The 19,708-nt window shown below is 30.6% G+C and overlaps 3 protein-coding genes across 3 annotated transcripts; all 3 read left to right on the forward strand.

The window, feature by feature from the left end:
• Positions 1–5,313: 5,313 nt before the first annotated feature.
• Smp_161060 (hypothetical protein) lies at positions 5,314–5,559 on the forward strand (the record flags this gene model as incomplete). The annotated part of the gene is made up of 2 exons (XM_018793691.1): positions 5,314–5,383; positions 5,441–5,559. The coding sequence occupies 2 exons, from the start codon at positions 5,314–5,316 to the stop codon at positions 5,557–5,559; spliced, it is 189 nt and encodes a 62-aa protein (XP_018648178.1).
• Positions 5,560–7,219: 1,660 nt separating this feature from the next.
• Positions 7,220–7,561, forward strand: Smp_161050 (hypothetical protein; the record flags this gene model as incomplete). The annotated part of the gene is made up of 2 exons (XM_018793692.1): positions 7,220–7,362; positions 7,417–7,561. Coding segments are annotated over 2 exons (288 nt in total), but the record flags the coding sequence as incomplete, so codon positions are not given.
• Positions 7,562–10,115: 2,554 nt separating this feature from the next.
• Positions 10,116–16,749, forward strand: Smp_161040 (hypothetical protein; the record flags this gene model as incomplete). The annotated part of the gene is made up of 2 exons (XM_018793693.1): positions 10,116–10,447; positions 16,689–16,749. The coding sequence occupies 2 exons, from the start codon at positions 10,116–10,118 to the stop codon at positions 16,747–16,749; spliced, it is 393 nt and encodes a 130-aa protein (XP_018648180.1).
• Positions 16,750–19,708: the final 2,959 nt, after the last annotated feature.

Consider the following 19,708-nt stretch of genomic DNA (forward strand, 5'->3'; position numbering starts at 1 on the left):
GTCTCACTGTCTTTTCTGTGCTCATTCTTATCAATATATTTCCTTAGTAACATCCTTTGTATTTTTGACGTTAGCTGTTGGTCACACTATTTCCATCTAACTTGAGTAGGCCCTCAATAATTTGACATACGCCATCTACATCGGTGATTCTACAAGTTTTGTGGGAGAATGCTTTTGTGTGTGTAAGTGCATGTGAAAAATACAACTACCCAAAATTATTGATTATTATTATCAAAGTAAACAAAGGCTTGATGATGACGTATCATACTCTCAGGGGTTCTCTTGCTAACCAAAACTATAAAGGCTTTTTTGTTTAACGCTTTTTAATTTCCATTAGTTATGGTAAAAGACATACATACAGACATATTTAAAAATCCCTAATTCAAATTCCATAGTTTTTAAAAACCTACAGGTTTTGTTAAGAAAAGCAAGGCATTAATTAAACTAAAGTAATAGTTCACCTTTTTTGTTGTAAACACAAAATATATCACAATGAAAAACAGTTGTTTTCAGCCTATTGCGGCTTTTCTTCCTAATGGATAACTTATCACAAAATATTTTGCTCTATTTATCACAAAACGACCTCATTCCGTCTCTTACCGATATTCTTCATTACGTTAAATTTTGAGAATGCATAAAATACCAAGAAAGCAAATAGGTTCGTTTTGTACCTCACTAACTGTAGTGAGAATACAGATTCATACTCCACTCAGTATTACTATACTATAAAAGACAAGTTCAAAGTTTTGTGAATAATATGTATGGTTAGGGTTAATAACGTAATGAAAAACTGTCCGTCAGTAGATGCTATTTGATGATGCAATCTAACCGACCGACACTGATCACTAGTTTGGATAACAAGTGCAAGCCTCTAAATAATGCATATAAAAATTTGTCTACACGATTGGATTTTTCTCTAATAAATAGCATCTTCACAGACACATATTAGCTACAAAATAAAAATGAGTAAATACCACTTCATAAATAATGAATTAGAGGTAACGCGTTCTATAGGTTATTCACAATTTAATGTAATTAAAATATAACTTATATGGTTCATTTTTTGTTAACCATGTCAAAATAATTGATTTAACATAAAACATGACATATACATTTTTAAAGTACACTGGATTGATAAATTTTTATATCTAACATCTTTGGTATTCCTTAGGAACTGTTATTTACAACAGAATTGTCAAACTCTCTGTTTTATGAGAACTGGCTACAGGGTAAAATTCTAACATAATTTCTGCACTTATATTTTATAAGAGTGAAGACTGCTCGTAAAATGACTCTAATAAACTCAGTGAAACAAAGGCGGCCAGTTGGAATTTAGGTATTTGTGATAAAATAACGAAAACATAAAATTGAAAATGATCTCTGGAGTCATTTTTTTTCTTTTTGCAAAAGTCTTGAAGGTTTCCAAAAGATGTGATGTATTTTTATTTGAACCACAATATATTCTGCCTTAAAGCATGGTTGCAGACAAGTAAATGGGTATACCTCAGTTTAAATTTGTGATCTTTTTAACTGGATACACTTTTTTGACACGATTTTTAAGAAGTTTACAACATTTTTTAGTTTGAATCAGAGATGATTCTAAACTGCGTAGACAACTGATCTTGAACTCTGGACATCGAAATCAGGATAGCCTTTTTACGTCACATACCTGTAAAACTTTACGTCATACCAGGAATATTTCGAATTTTGACTGCGTAATATCAAGTACTAGTTTTTTCAACAATAATCTTTAGGAAAAAAACTGAATGGAGATTAAGTTTCACTGATAATTTTAGCAGAAGGGGATTTATGTCACTTAAGAACAACTCATGAACTGAAAGGGGATTTGAGACCAAATAAAAATTTCAATTCATCCCCAGGTTTCAAAACAAAAGTATTCTGCCCCATGTATATGAAAAAGATTCTATGTATTGTAATCAGACAAAACACAAAAAATCGTTATTTTGGGGACCAGCATCTATAACACTTATGTAAAGGTTAACAGAAAAACACTTTTTTTGGAAACAATCTGATTGTTGAGTGGTTTTGGTGGAGCTTCATGAAGGCCTTTTATTGAAAGTAATAAGAAAAGGTCATAAAGAAAATACTAAGCCAAACTAAAACGTTTTACGAAGACAAATCTTTAATATGAAGTTAAAATTACGATGATGGAGAAGAGTGACAGCTCAAGTGGATGATTTTAGTAATCTTTCGCTCTCTGAGCTAAGTGGCTTGCTGCAGGGCACTAAATCCCGTTATCTAAATTCTGGAATAATAGAACAAATAAATCCTAAAGGATTTACCCTTCTGGCATTGTTATGTTTATCGGCCTATAGCTTCGTAATTAAAATAAGAACATTTTCGCAAAAACTATTTTCGCCAGATGCATTAAAAAGTCACTAAAAACAACCGTTAAATGTATCATCAAAATAATGGAGGTTCTTATTCTTGTCTTCAAGTTGTCGTTTCCACATATGTTCTAGCCAATATTAATAAACATTGGGATCGATAATTGATGTGCAAAGTTGATTCATATAGATATTTCTGATTTAACGTTCATTTTTTTCGGCTTATTAAATTTTAGGCAAATTAGTAATAAACACTGTTGACATTAAGTAAGAAAACTGGTTGTAAAGTAGAAAATTATATTAATGAACGTATTTTAGACCACTGCCCAACTTATATTTTGTGAATAATTCACCAATTAGCAATAAACATAGACTTAATGAACTGATCTCAAATGCTCAGGTCGCATATTCAAATGTCATTTTATCGAGTTTTTGTAGAAAAATTGCAAGGATTTATTTGTATCAAGATATGGAAATAAAACGTGATTTACACCTTATTGTAGGATTTCCAAAATAATTTTCGACTTTTTGCTTTATAGCGTGTATGAATAAATACATAATGAAATAAAGGAGAGAGTTTTATTACAGTCATTTTTGATCACGACGTTTCAAACGATAAATATCATACTTCCCTGTTGGTAAGTCCCCAGTTAGTCCAACACAGTATTGAATAAAGCAAAAATAAAGAATCGGGCAGAATACAATGAACTTATTTTATTTTGTATGGTTCTCATCAGCTGTTTACAGCCTCTAATTGCGGAAAATCAAAATTATTGTAAAGTTTACATACTTATAGCAATAAAAACGTGTATGTATCATCATTTTGGAGAAAGGATAGTGTGGACATAAAAAGAGCGTTGTAAATAAATGTTTGTGAGAAAAGATTCTAGACCGTTAGACATAGTAACAAGAGGTCATAGAGGTAAAAACAACTAATTGATTATATAGTTAATCAGTCGGAAATATATTAATAACGATTAAGAATAACATAAGTTGACATCAGTCAGTTAAAAAATAATGCCATGAATTCGAAAAAAGCAATAGAATTAATATAGGAGAGATCTAAATTGCGAAGATGATAAAACAAACAGAAGATGAAGTGACTGTCGTAAGGAAAGACTTGCAACTGCTTCCTTTGGAATACATATGAAATGGTTGAGTCATTTGATGACTATAGCTACAACCAACCCGAGAAGGGTTTTTAGCAGTGCTATTGTGGAACGTCTCTGTAGCACAGAGTATCAAGTTGATGGACTAAAATCTTTTAGCATCATCAATCAAGAGTTAACCTCCATTCTTCTATAATTAGTCGAAGTTACATTCATTTTTGAAATATTTGACTAGGTAGATGGATATTTTAAGTGGCCGTTAACAGTCGGTCAAATAAGTCATTTAAATTCAAAGTCATTAGTTTACATATTCATTAAACTTAAAGAGTTAAAAGAGACTTGAAATGAATTTTCCTGAAGTAGTACTATAAAAATTACTCCTACTTCTCAAATTTGTGCTTATAAACCGACATCCTCTATAACTAAATAAATTAGTTATGGTAAATATAACGAGGAACAACAGTCAACATGGAATAATCTGATTCTAATGGTGTTTTAAGCATCTTAATTTAAATTTCTAAATAAACGTCTACACAGACAGATAGATTTCAGTTCGCGGATACATTACTACGAAAAAGAAATATAAATTTTTGTACAGAGATATAACTATAACATCCCCAAACAGTTTTATTATATAATACAATTTCAATTTATAGCTGACTGCGGTTGACCCTCATGTTCTGAATAGAAAGAAGTAAACCTGCCTCGTTCTTGTTGACATCAGTCATCACTTTTCAGAAAATATAAGAAATTTTCAAGTGTTACTGATTGTAAAAGCATAATGTCAACGAAATAAATTTCACAACTAGAACAGAAATAATATTCTGGCTCAGAAGCTATCGAAACTGGTGGTGTAGCTTAAACTACCATCTATTCAAGAAACGGTAACCAAACGAGCATGTAGATGGCATTCCACTTCTGATCGGTGTTATATACTACTTATATCTGTAAACATAAGTAGCATATAACGGCTTTACCCAAGTATTTTTGTAGAATTTTAATTGGATCCCAGAAGTAAATAATTTAATCTACAAAAACGGTCTAGTTTTCGGCTACCAATTGAAAGGGTTATTGTTTTAGTCTGAATTTCTAGTTAGTTTTGCAAGTTTTATTGACTGGGCTAAAACTATCAACTTACACTATCTTAATGTAAACAGGGAGATTTGATGTATATCTACTTCCAGAACATATATTATGACATTCACCTAATTTTCACTCAGATTTTAAACTATAAACTCCTTTGTATTAAAAGTAGTAATACAAAATGAATATATTTTTTAAGCAGTGATCTATCAATATAGAAAAAACAAGAAATTATTCAATAAATATTTATAAACGTCTTATTTTCGAGATAAAATGGGAAACATATAACGTTTCTGTTTAGTACCCAGGTCTCTCGCCATATAAATGAGAATGTTTTTTTTGATAGACAATTTTAAGGAGTTTCATCATATTAGGGATGAGTTAGGCATTGTACTGCCAAAATAACTATGCCACAAATCATACAATGTTAAATATAATAACAAACCAAAATAAATTTAACCATCTTGTAAAACTAGTTCTCCATTCGGATATTTGTTTACAGAACTCTTGCGTCTCATCTAAAAGAAAATAGCAAGTTTAAAATGCATTTAACCTTTATGAAGTAATATCCATAGCTTTATACGTTAGTATTTAAAACACTAATAAATGTTAAATAAGTTTAAAATGAACTTTAATTTGTTATTAATGAGAACTAAGTTTTGTATTCAAATGTAACTTCTTTATGTAGTTTTGTTTATAATAGATTATTAACAGCAATAGAAGAAACAAAATCGCCAAGACGTTTTCTTGTCCAAAAAAACAACAGATTCACAATGAATTCAATGGAGAAAGATAACAGAAATACCCAAAAGTTTCAAAAAAGTCTGAATGAAACATTAGAAGGTAATGGTAGAATAGATTAATAATGAACTGTTACAAAATTTTTTTTGTATATTTTAGAAAAAGAAAGATTAAAAAATATATTGTCATCAACAAAAACTGAATCCAGCTTAATAAAAAGTCGAATCGAATCAGGTTATATAAGAAAAATAACTATTAATAAACTTTTGATTATTTAGCAATTGAAGAATTGAGAAAAATTAATGAAGAAATTCAAGATATACAAAGTTAGGGAAAAATTAATTTAATTATTTCTTTTTTTGTAGTTAAGAAAAAATTGTTAATCAAAAAACAAGATATCAGACGACAAAGAGAACAAAAGTACGTATATGTATATATATCTATAAACACACCTCAAGTCATAAATAAAAAACTTTTATTTCAACCATGGGTCAATGAATATTCATGTAGGATTTATAAAGTGGTATTATATGAAGAAAAATTTTTTTGTTGATAGTAAATCTTAAATATTGGACTCTCACTAAATAACGACATAGTGAGTACCCAGTGATTTTAGTCCCGTAATATTTTCGATATACTAAGATACAAAGTGTAGTTTTTTTAACGGATATTTTGCATGTTCATCAAACTATACCACTCCTTGCTTTTGTTAACTTTCTTTCCAATGACTTATACTATTTAGCTTAAATAAAATTAAGTAAATTAATAACACTTAAGTGATATATGACCTGAGTCACTTTTTAACAAACAGGGTTTACATGTTCGTAATATTTTACATAGTAACCTAACAAGTTATATCAAGTTTCATAATATTTGTAATACATAATATTTAAAAAAATATATCAACGGTTACCGTCTACAACATTACCAAACTTTCATTAAGACAGGAACAAAATTAGTTATAACTTGGTTACTTATTCCAGGTACACGATATTGAGTTAATATGGTTACACTAAACAATAAATTCTAACGCAAGCGACGCTAGAAATTCCCATGAAAATTTTAGGCATGTCGTTAGTCAGTCAGTATATAGATCGTCAAAATCAAGAATCAGTTTGGCCCAACTTTTGAGATTTTCAAGATTTAAAATCGGTTGCTATTACTTCAAAGCAGGTCTCTTGCTCTACATAAATACATTCATTTACTAGTAAAATAGTTTATGTTTGGGTACTTTATCGACTCATAAACGTCTTCGTAAATGTTTTCATATTCATTTTACAACAATTGAGTGCAAACTTCATTAAGGGTCAATAAGCTGAGGTTATAAAACATTAATCAAAGAACCATATAAATATAACTACAGATTTGTTTAGGCAGTTTGTAAAACATAAGAATTCCTGTTATTTCATCTATTGATAGAAACCTGACTTAATTATAGGATTACTTTGAACAAACCAATAAATTACATATCATTGCATTATGATTCTACAAGAATACAAATAAAAGTTATTGGATGGTTTGTGTTGTGTTGCTTAAAAATTATTCCAGTTTTACTTTATTATGAAAAGATGGAACCTTTTACCGATTCTGTGCGATTCAAACACTAAATAAATTTATGCTGTACATAGCCATCTACAAGATAAATGTTAGCTAAGATTACTATCTAAACTGTGTGTAGAAACCTCAGTGCTTTTATCTTTATCATAAATAACATACGGTATATTATATTTACATTGTCACTACACTGAAAAGACCCTGATCTGTTATTTCTGTATACGACCACTCTGAACGTTTCAAAAATTGGTAACAAATTTATGATTTTGTTCCCCACATTCTACTTATAACTAACCTCTCACTAACTTGGATAAGCAATAGACATTATTAATTTAAGCTGCTAAGCAGTTTTGAAATGTATAGTTCAGTTTAATGTAATTAAAAAACTCATGTTTTTTAAATGTCAACCTTCAGTGTTTTTCTTTATTATTGAGCAGGGCACAAAAAGATCTACTTTCACTACTTTCAAATAAACAGAAGATCGAACATTTGATAAAGGTCGAACGTGAAAATTCTTTGGATGAAAGGTAATCTCAACTAATAAGTGGTTTTACCACTATACTAACTCATTTACTCAACAGAATCCGTCAACTACAGGAATGTATTAAATATTCAGAAGACCATTGGATTTTCCGATATTTTAATGATAAAAATTATGAAACCGAACCACAAAAAGAAGTGATTGAAGGGAATGAAACAGTTTTAATTGAAAATAAACAAATTTAACATTTTATTGTCTGTTAGCTTCATAAGCGTTGGTGTTTATTAGTAAATAAATGGAAGTTGAATTCACTATGGTTCTTTCACTTATGCATTTGTACTTGCTCATTGAGTACTAGTTCAAAATAAAAATACGAAAACTAACAAATACATCCTATTTTTTGGTCAGTGTGTTGATAACTTAAAAAAATACCATCAGCACACTTAAGTATAGTAAAGTGCATCACTATGTCCCAGCTGAGTATGTTCAATAAATATATAAAATATATCATCAATTAGTCATAAATTAAAGGTCATGAATAAGCATAAAATATTACGGTGTAGATTATTTTGACGTTATTTTAAAGAATCTAAATACGAACACCTGTATTCTTTCATAATATACATGACTGTTGAAGAAAATTTCAATTTCAATCATGAATCGATGAATGTTAGACCACCATTAAAAACCTAAAAGCATTGGACGGTCATTTCGTCTTAGTATGGAACTCCTCAGTGGTGAGCATCCACGATCCCCACCTGGAACCTTAGTTCTTTCGCCTTCTCAGTAGTTTAGAGGTTAAGCGTTCGCGTGCGAGACCGAAGGTCCTGGAGTCAAATCCTGAGTGCGGGATCCTGGATGTGCACCACTGAGGAGTCTCATACTATGAAAAAGCGGCCGTCCAATGATTCCAGGTTTTCAATGGTGGTCTAACATTTGTCGATTCATGATATCAATCATCACTCAACAATCTCCACAACTTTATACTGATAAAATCTAAATTGTTTAGGGTGTTATGTGTATGTTAAGTTCAAGCCCAATATTATGAAATATCAAAATTTTGAAGATTTCTGAATCAACCTTAAAAATAATTGAATACATAACTTTATGTTAAAAAGAAATAAAATTGAATATTATATTTCTATCCAGTAAACTGCCAAGTACTCATTCCAGAAAATAATTTATTACAATTGTAAATAATAGACGAACAGGTGACTTTATAAATGCAATTTTCAATGTTATGCGGTTGAAAGTAGTAGCCATAGAACTTCAAAACTAAATTTCCTGCTTGTTAGTGTTATGAATGGTCATCGCTAATCGTTATCTCGAAACTGCTTATTACTTATACATGTAAAACGAGGAACCGCTGCAATTTTCACGACTCGAAGTGAAAAAACCCAGACTGATACAAGTGCAGATTTATTGAACCCGAAACACAACGACGACCCTAGTCGAAAATACACTCATTTACATATTGATTGTACACCCATTTTGATAATTAATTAGGATGAAATCACATATGTAAAAAATACTTAGAGTTATAACAAATCACACCGCGCGTCATGCCGAACATAGTTCATGGTAAATTAATACAAGAATATCGTATCTTGAACAGAAAGTACACTCAAATAAATTAATACTCTACCGAATAAAAAATTTACCACTGTAAAACAAATACCACACTGATTGATGATCATATTGAATTAAAACGGAAATAATGACGAACAAAAATAACAATGAGTAAAAGAATGTAATTTTACTTTTTAACTCCGTCATACCAGTTAGCACACTCCATCAAGGACTTCTTATAATCTGCAGCGAAATAACATTCCCTAGTAGATAGTTCCACAATCCAAAACATTATCACTAAACTATTCAAGTCACAGTCAACTTATTATAAATAAAATTATGAACTGTTCTTCTCCACTTCTCAAAACATCAAAATGGACTGTATAAACAGACGTGTGTTTTTTATTTCCAGTAGCCTGTATGACCAAGATTCCTAATTTCACTTAATTAGACTTGAGACTCTTGGTGATAATATGAGAATATAAAATCGAAAATTTATGTATTAAGAGTCTTACAAACAAAATATCACTAAGTTCTTTTTTTTTAAATTACCACATCCTGTATTGCTAAACAGAGATTTTTATTGTTCAGTTTCCGCTATTTTTTAAAAGTCTGTTGATCAAATAACACGTTCATATATGTTACTCTATTTGACAGGAAATGTGTATAAACTGAATATATTGTCAAATATTTTAATATATATTCACTAAAAACCCTATATTTTCACTTTCAAACTTTTTTTTTCTTTTTATCGCCTTCTACTTCAAATGATTAACTCCTACCGTTTAACACCAAAGTCAAAATAAAATACATTAGACTATAGTTATTATCACGAATACCTGCTGATTTTTTCTTTCTTCAAATACTTAACACTGTACTATAATGATAATAACTAATATTAACAAATTGATTGACTCCTTTCTTGAAATGTCATACAATTTGTTCTATCTATAATAATAATACTTTGTTAGTTGCTATCTGATATTCTTTTAAGTATTAATACAAAAACAAGTAAATTCGATTGGTGACCTTAATTTATCTGTTTCTTTAAAGAAAAACCAAAATATTTAATAATCAGCTGATTAGTTGCTAGCCATCTCTTCCCTAAGTAATAAGGTTTAAAAAATAATATAAAAAGAAGAATACGTACAACTGTACTTTAAAAAAAGATTTATTCACTTAATCAAATTATAATAATGTTAATATAATTATTTCATATATTAATAAGCAATGAATAGAAATGGAATAATAAAAGAAAAATCAACTACTTCAGATTCAATTGATAATCAGCATAGAATTACTACACCTATACAACCAACATTACGTACACGTAGTATATATCTTGTTTATCCACCACCGGTAAAATATGATCCAAATCCACCACCTAGAATTAATCCATATTTTTATTCGAAACAAGCTAAAAATATGCTAGCTGAAACAACTGATGCTAGTAATTATATTCATGAAAGAGCCAATCATATGTTAAGAAGTGAATATGATAGATATCATCATTATTATTCTAATTATTTTTATGGAAATATGCGAGAGAAAGAAGATTATCGGTAAGTTATTACTTTTACTTATTTTCAAACTAACTAATTTAAATTCATTCGATATTGTTTGTTTGAATCTTCCCATCGATGTGTTAGGACTGCAACTGGTCTGTCTCTAATTGGCATATGTGCATACTGTGCGTATTGCCTCGATATAGCCTTAATTCACAAGCATTGTAAGCAAAGATGGATAGTGACTAGCAGTAGAATCCAGGACGCGCGTTTTATCCTATTCGGGACTCGTCAGCTGGATGTACCTGCATCACCCCATCGCACAAGCAAGTGGTTATCAGGACTCAGGGGCCGAGTGGATAACGCGATGGCGTTTGAAGCGGAAGGTACTGGGTTCGAGTCCCAGAGTGAACATCAACTCTGAGATGCAAGTATATCCAGCTGACGAGTCCCAAATAAGACGAAACGCGCGTTCTGGATTCCACTGCTAGTCACTATCCATCCTTTCTTAACTAATTTAAAGTTTTATCACGAACAATTCAGTCTATTTGTAAACAGAACGCTTCAGAATAGCATTAATCTTACACTAATAAAAGCAAAACTGTCAAACCATTTCAACCATAATGTTCAGCCAATATGGTACTACCAGTTTTATTATTATTATCACTTATCATTATTATTATCAGTATTAGTAGTGGTAGTAGTATTATAACGCGGGATTATACTACTCTATTAAATACAAAGTAAATTGATGTACTACTAATAATGTAATAAATACGCAGATGGGCATAAAAGAAAACGGTTTCTACCTTTATTTATAGCAGTGTAGACAATAGGCTTAAACAGATTTGTTGACCAAATCAAACTACTTTATAAAGAAGGAAATCTATCTGTCCCTATTATTAGATCTCTAGAAAAGAGCCTCAAGTAAGAAAGTTCGGTTAGTATTAGAAAATCAAATTATGTGAGTCATCACTTTTCTGCGAAATAATTAATCTGGATCAGAATTTCTCGAAAGCTTAGGAAAACTAGTATTTTTAAAGTTGCAAACGTTTTGCTATTTAGCCTTATATTCAGTGATCCAATGAATTTCACAAATTGAAAATCCATGTAACCACTTTATAATGGTTAGCAAAAGCTTTACACAGAGAATGAAACGTTTATGGTATTCACGGGTAAACTATTTAAAAATATATTTTAAAAACAATAATGAAAGTACAGAGAAATCGATTACTTTGCATTCCTAAAGTATGTGTATTTAAATCATATATTTATATCGAACAAAATTTTGACACTAATGGTTATCAATGAAGTTCGCATTTCGAAGCTAAAATCACTGTGACCATTTTTCAACCAAGTCTTCGTATGAGCAAAAATAAACTTTTGTAGTGGATATATTGTTCATACTACTATAAATACATTCTTTAAAAAGTAAGGATAAGAACATCAATTTTGATACTTACGATTATAAAAACCATTCCTAGTTAGTTAAGTTAACAATAAATCAAGATGCATCAGTCTGATAAAGTCTGAAAGTATTTAGATTTCAAGAGTCAGAAAACTATGTGGTATTAACGTATGTCATCGCGATTGTTACTAATAAAAAGGGATTATGCATGTCATTTGAAACTTATATTATTTCCAAACTCTAAAATTCATAATCAGTGTGATTAGTTATCTATAATCATGGGAAAAACTGAAATTCAGTTTGGAAGAAAATTGAGAAAGGAGATCAATAAACTAGTCTAAAATCTTTAATTACAGATTTATAAGTGTATGTAATTCCTTTGATGGAGGGCGGAAAGTTATCGAATGTGATCTATTGAGAAACCTTGCTGTTTTTTGAAGTAGCTAGTATACCATAAAAGTGTAATTATTCTAAGTAAAACTAGCCACCTTCGTCAGATAAACATACGATATTCTCAACTGTTTACTTGATATACAGAGCTTTCAAATTATTTAGTAGGATCTGTAATAACCTTATGGATTATTTTTGAAAGTAAACTCATAAGCAATATAAAAATTAACTTGAGCAAACTCCTGGATATGATGTATTTTATTTTAATAATTGCTAAAAAACGCTTTTAAGTAAGAGATTGGCTACTTATTACCACTTAAAGCATAAATCGAGTGTTTTCCCAACTATAAGTAGTTAACCTCATAAATGTCATCAAATTTTCAAGGTCTCATTATGTAAAAACAAGAAGACAGGTCAATTCAGTAATTTCAAGTAGTCCTATATACTCATAATAATCATATGCCTTCAAATGACTAGTTTTGAGCTAGACTCCTAAAGTTCTAGTGAAGAAACGTGAATGGTAGAGTTCAAGTATACAAGCATTACAAAGTCCATCCGTGACAAAATTCGACAATCGTCACAGAATATCATAAATTTAAAAATGTGAACAACTGAAATGCATTTCATTAGCTTAGTATTTTCGTGACAACATAGGGATCTGGTGACGTTAAATCGGAACAAATGTGCTGTTGTAAGTTCACACCGCTGTTCAAAACACTATGAATTTTAGTGGTTCTCTATGTGATACCAGTTCTGAATTACTTCTGTCTCACAAGAGATCAAATCTCTATAAATCCTCTGTCCACGTTGAACATATATAGGTAATCTATAATTCATAATGCCCAGTTTTTCATCAACCGAAGGTGGATAATGTGACGGATAAATCATAAAATATTTCTCATACCACTTGTAGACATTCAGTTGGTGAAAGGCTTAATGTGGAATTTATTCGTAGTAAATTGAGAAGTGGCTAAAAATCTGCATACCTTTATGCCACGGGTATAATTTCTGATAAGTGAAAGCTCATTACGGACAAATTATTATATTTAATTTTCGCCTTGTAATCCAAATATACTTCATTATAAAATTAGGATATATATAGCGAAATCATGGTCAACTCCTATTTATAACCTGAACGCTCGTTATTATTAGATATTACCATTTAGATAATTAAAAAATTAGAATCAGTGATAAATATAGCTCAACGTTATATTGCTTTAAACTTTTACAATTGTTTATATCAAACTGAATAATTAGTCAAAGGAGAAGATTTATGTACAAGGTTGGAAATTAGTAAATCCATTGTTTCCATTCCACACAAGGTACAGATAATGGAAGGACATTTATTTCGAACTGAGTATTTTCTATAATGTCACTGACTCTAATCATTCGTCTAAATGGAGTTTTGTCAAAGAATGAAGGCTACATGTAATGCATTTGCATAACTGATTGGTTTTATTACCACCCACCTTATACACGAACTCTACTGTCTTATTAAATTATATTACCTTACCAGCTTATTCATTAACTTTTTATGAGACAACTAACATATTCAGAATGTTCGCTGAATGTTCATATCTTACACAAGCCTCTTACTTTCCAGTACTGGTGGTTGCATTTTTGTGCGAACACCACAAACAAAAGTACATCTGTCTTATAACTTACCTTAGTGGTACGATTTAGACAGAGCACCACATCCTAAACATACTTCATATTTATCCCGTTAGTTTAACTGTACGTAAACAGCTAACCGATTTAGTGCATCATTTATTGGCGTAACTTAATCTCAATTCCTACAGCTGAATCCAAAAATCTGGATTCACTTCACATGAAGGGAAGTTGATAGGCTGGGCTGATCATGCAAATCAATTCAAGGCTAAATGGTAGATTAGAGATGATGACGAGTAGACGTTATCTCTTGAAAATAGGATTTGCTTTTCTGAAGAACACATCATTATTAGTGAATCCATTTGGGCAGATATTTTGACTCCATTGGCTAATACCAATTCCAACTATCTCTTAGGATTTTCATTAAATTACCAATTTAGGACTGCGTACGGCAAATGTATGTAACAGTACAAAAGTCAAACAACCGCACAACACAATATCTACCACACTTGACCACTCTGGTTTTAAATTTTCAATAATTAATGAGTTCGAACCAGCGTACGGTAATATTCTTATCTTTACTACCGGGATGCTGTGATACTTTTTTAGTATACTGATTTAATTTTCTTACTACAAATGAAACAAAATTAATCTTGAATAAATGGTGTATTACTAGTTTATGACTTCAGAATCATCATAACATTATGTTTTTGAAAACCATTTAGATACGTGAATGAAACAAATTAAAAATAAATTTACCATCAATGAATACAAAACAATGGCAACAAAACGAACAATTATGTCTAAAAATCAGAAAGGCTAGAAATTCGATTTGTTTTAAACTAACTTTAGATCGAAAATACAAATATATTCATGTGAATACGTATTGAGAACTGAATTCATGAGAATTTATTATTTGCCACTTAAAGTACTTTGTTACTTTGAGAAAAATTCAATGGCGCAAAACGTTTTTCTTGAAGATTCATTAACATCTATGCATGAGTTTCATAGATTACTCAAACATATAACTTTTCATAAGGTGCTATCAAGTTACGGAGGAAACAAATAAAACTCCATCGTTAACTGATAAGTAACTGTGAAGGGAATTTTCCTTGTTCAAACAACTTAATAAGATGAATGAACTGATTACTTAGATAAAACTGACATTTTGTACACCAATTATTATATATCTTTTGAAACTCCAGTAATCAGAAATCTTTATATTCTCACCTATCACATATTCGTACTGATAATTATAATAATATATGACACTTGAATCACTAATTTTCAAATTGACGAAATATTATAAATAGGAAATATATACGTGAAGGATTAAAACAACAAATGATGGATAAGATGAAACGAAAAAAAGAAGAATGGTTAAATAAATCAGCAGGTAAACTGATTATCATTGAATGAATACAATAAAATATTTATTAACCAAATAGAAGGCAAACAAATTGAAAATGATTGTCAAAAATATTTTCATAATAAGATGATAAATGAACAAAAGAAACGTGCCTTTTTACTCACATTCAGAGATATGAATAAAAAGGTAAGTCTAATTGATAAGTAGTAGAATTGTTTTATTTTTTCAAATTTCAACTTTAACGACAATTTTAGCATCTACTCATTCTTAAGTAGATTTTTAGTTTTTCAGGAAAATATATAGTATGAAAAAGGGTTTATGGAATGATATTAATGATAGGATTAGAATAAAACACTAGTGTTCTACAGGGGTTTCAATTTGATCTGAAACTTTTTTCACGTTCATTCCCACGGCCGTTTATAGGTTAAATTAGAAAACTTTTATTGTAAAGGGAGAGTACGTTACACATAATTCGTCGCATTAGAAATAAACAGTTAGGATCCTAAAATTTGACACTTCATTATATATATATATATATATATATATTACATTTAAAATCAGTTCACTTAAAAAGTAAACAGGGTTTCGAATCTATATTCATCGGCTTTGCAGCTTACTGCTTATGAAATTTAATGTTTCTGTAAGAAGCATGTTCATGAATAGAGATGATATATTGTGATGACTTTATTTCTCCTCTTCAGATTTTTAATTCTATTTGTAAATTCGAAACTATCATTTACACAGTGATCTATTACTTTGTGTAGTGATTCTAGAATTTCTACTACCCATTTTTAAGTCTCAATTTAACATGAACTTACTATAGTTTGGATCTGAAAAAGTGGTAAGTCAGTTTTACGAACTTTTGTCATACTCTATAGCTCGTGAGTGATAGAACCAATAAGCCTGAGTCTTAAGTATAAGTTCCAAGAAAGTGAACGTGTTAGCTCCAAGCTATTTAAGGCATCAGTTGTCACTTAGTATTTCCCGTTAGGTCATTTTTCTATCATTTATGAATTTTGGGATAGTCGTCGAGTAATAAATTCAACTATTCTATACAGACTAATATTGACCTTTTCTTGAGTTTGGTGATTACTTGGTTTTCATTTTCCTTTAGTTGAAGTAGAGATTTTCTATCCATCACTGTTATTTGCTATTTCTGCTTTAATAGTAACAATTTACTTACTTACGCCTGTTACCCCTCGTGGAGGAGCATAGGCCGCACATCAGTATTCTCCATCCAACCCTGTCCTGGGCAGTTTATCAGGATAAATTTAAATATTCCTATATTCTCCTATTACAAATGTTTTAGACCTCATGTTTGCGTGAATACGTTTTCAACCTGTATTTTCACCTTTTTAATACTTGAGGCTAACACAAAATTAGGGACCAAGAGATAAAACTTCCAAATCAGTGACATCAAGATGAACACTAGGAAAATTGTGATCATACCGACCTGGGTCTGATGGGAATCTAGTTTCCAAGGTCCCACTTTCTAAAATTCTTTGTTATTTCTACTGCTCCAGTGGAGTTAGTTATGTTGGACGTACATTCAGGCAAATAAATAATCGTATTCCTGAAGATTAATCCTCTTGGTTTACTACAGGATAAAAGAAAACAATAAGCACTCTTCTGGCATTTAGTCTATCCTGGCCAACAAATCTCCCAAAGCTATCAGTTCCATCGAAATTCTCATATCCTCGCAGAATTCGTCTTTTACATACAACAGAAGTCATGTGTATATACATTAACAAACCTGATTACTGTGTACATAGAAAATTTATTCCGACTATTAACTTACCCTGGCCTTTAACTTTGTCATTTTCACGTTTTTATACAAGATTTACTTATTCTATTTCTCAAGTGTTCCTACGTAGTCAGTCTTGATTATCCGATTAGACAATTAGTTTGCCTCCCATCTTATTAATTACGTATTAGTAGTTTTATAAATAATAGTAAGTACTTGAATATACCCGTTCAATTCCAACCTTACTCAATTTTTACTATTATTTTTACAGAACTAGTTGTGATAATTCTGTTCCACATCAGCTGAGTTAATAAGCAATTATTTTCTTTAGAGAAAATATTGGGATATTACCAAATTGATCTATTATCACTCATTTTGTATTGATTTTATTCCTACTCGTAAAGCTGAAATATTAATATAGAGCGGAGACAATGAACTAATTAAGGAGTAACATTTGTCTGTTCAACTTGCTAGTTAATGTATTAATGGGAATATATAGATATATACCAGTGCAGAGGTTTGTAAAGATTTTTTGAGATCAGAAGCCGACCTAAGTTACACAACCTATACTGATAACTATCATGACCAGCGGTTAATTTCGAGCGGAAATTCCAGGATTTTACGAAGCCGTGACTAGTGGGGTTCAACCTGGCAGTGTGAGGCAACTATCCACCGAAAACAACAGGAGTGGGTTGTGTAATACCACTAATCAAGTGGAGTTAGATATGTATACCACCAAGTCTTGGCTCAGTAGTCTAAAAGTTAAGTTCTTGTCAGAACATCTAAAGGTCATGGGTTCGATCTCCAGTGATATTATGTACACCCAATGCTGTAGAGCCGTACACTGAGACGAGACAGGTGCCCATGAATATCAGAAGGTTACTGGTTCAAATTCTAAAAGATTTTGTTATATGCATAATTTATATTTATTTAAACACATACATATTGGTACAAAGGGGCACCAGATATATATATGCGCCATATATGCATAAAACGTGGTTGAAATTAGTAAGGAAAATATATCACAAAACTGACTAGAAATATTCAACTTCACGACCGACCAGATGTGACAGAAACTGACGTAAGTTCCGACCTACTTTGTGTTGTAAAGCTTTCGTTCATTTTGTTCTTTAGATTTCATTACTTTTATCACATATGCTATGACTGTTGTTTATATAAATATCTATGTAACTCAAAACAATATTATTTGCTGATATATCTTAACCAAAGTTGGACATTACAAATTTATCTTTTTAAAAAATAGGCCCACACATTCGCTTTTCTAAATTTTCCCCTTCTTACCCCTAACAGTGTTACTTTATTTTAAATAGATTATGGAAGAGAATGAAAGAATTAGAAAAGTTGAAAGAAGAAATGAAATTGAAGAAGACAGAGAGCAACTAAAATTCAATCCTATCAACTGGAGGCAAACATTAACATAAAAACTAGTGAAAATTAAATCACTGTAATACCATAGACACATTTATTTACTTATTCGTTTGAAAATTTATATTATCAAAGTTAGAATTCTCTATATAAATGAAAATGCGAGTTTATATAAAGATATAACAGAAAAGCATATATATGTATAGTTATGAAAAGAGAGGATTCAGTCTACTGATAAGCACGATATTTTGAGATTCAACAGTATAAAATGTATACTACGACAAAATCTCATATTGATATAATGAAATCCATGTGTAATTAAGCTTGATAATATGATCAATGAAATACACCTTTTTGTAGTTGTGAATTATCGTAAATAGAAACTGTACATAGATAAGTCACAGTTAACAGTATTCAGATGTGTACGATGAATGATCTTGTTATATCTTGTGGTCGAGTGGATGCCCAGTTAATGTATGAAGTGATAAGACTGCCAATCAGAGAGCAGCGAATCATCGATTGGAACAGTGACACAAAAACCGTACGAGTGGTCTAGAGTGTTTCTCGATCCTGCTTCTGCCTAGCCCGGCCAGTTAAGTCCAGAACACCAATAACAGCCTCTGTGGTATGAATCATTGTGTTTCAAACATACTGAGTTTATATACCGAACAGACTGACCACATCGTACCAATAAAATAGGAAATAACATTTTTACAAGATTCAGTCAAATGTGCCTGTGAATAGGGGGAGCAGTAATTAATAGACTGAGTATAACTCAGGAATGGTAAATCGTACAACAATAGTCCAAGGGTCAAAATAAAGCTCACAATGACAAGAACATGAATATGAGTAGTTTAATTATTTAGCAAATATACGACAAAAATTATATGCATAATATTGGTCCATAGATGGATCCCAAAGTTACCATTCACTATTGTTATCGGGGCATAACAGATCTTTGAATACCAAACATGATAATTAGATCAAATTGTCTTTAAGAACAAAATTGAACATGATTCAGTTTCAAAAATATTAAATAATCCAGTGATATGAAAAAAATATACCATTTTTTAGTTACTATTTCAAAGATAATACGTAATGCTGAGAGATGAACTCAAATAAATACAATAGACACAATACGGAAATGAAACGGGAATCCGACATTCCAATGATGCGTTATGACAAAAAACCCATTATCTTTAACTTCATAATTATGTTGTGTGAATGTGAAGGGTTATTGTGTGATAAATAAATGGATCAGCAAATGGTAAATTGACAATTAAAGTAGTCAATTATCAAAATTTGCATCCCTTCCCATCTACTTCCACTTAAGTAAGCAAGCATTATTACCAGCGTTCATCCAACTTATTTGGATCAGAACCAAATACATGACTAAGAAGCATTAATTTCTGG

Source organism: Schistosoma mansoni, chromosome 1 (genome assembly GCF_000237925.1).
Source record: "Schistosoma mansoni strain Puerto Rico chromosome 1, complete genome".
Lineage (NCBI taxonomy): Eukaryota > Metazoa > Platyhelminthes > Trematoda > Strigeidida > Schistosomatidae > Schistosoma > Schistosoma mansoni.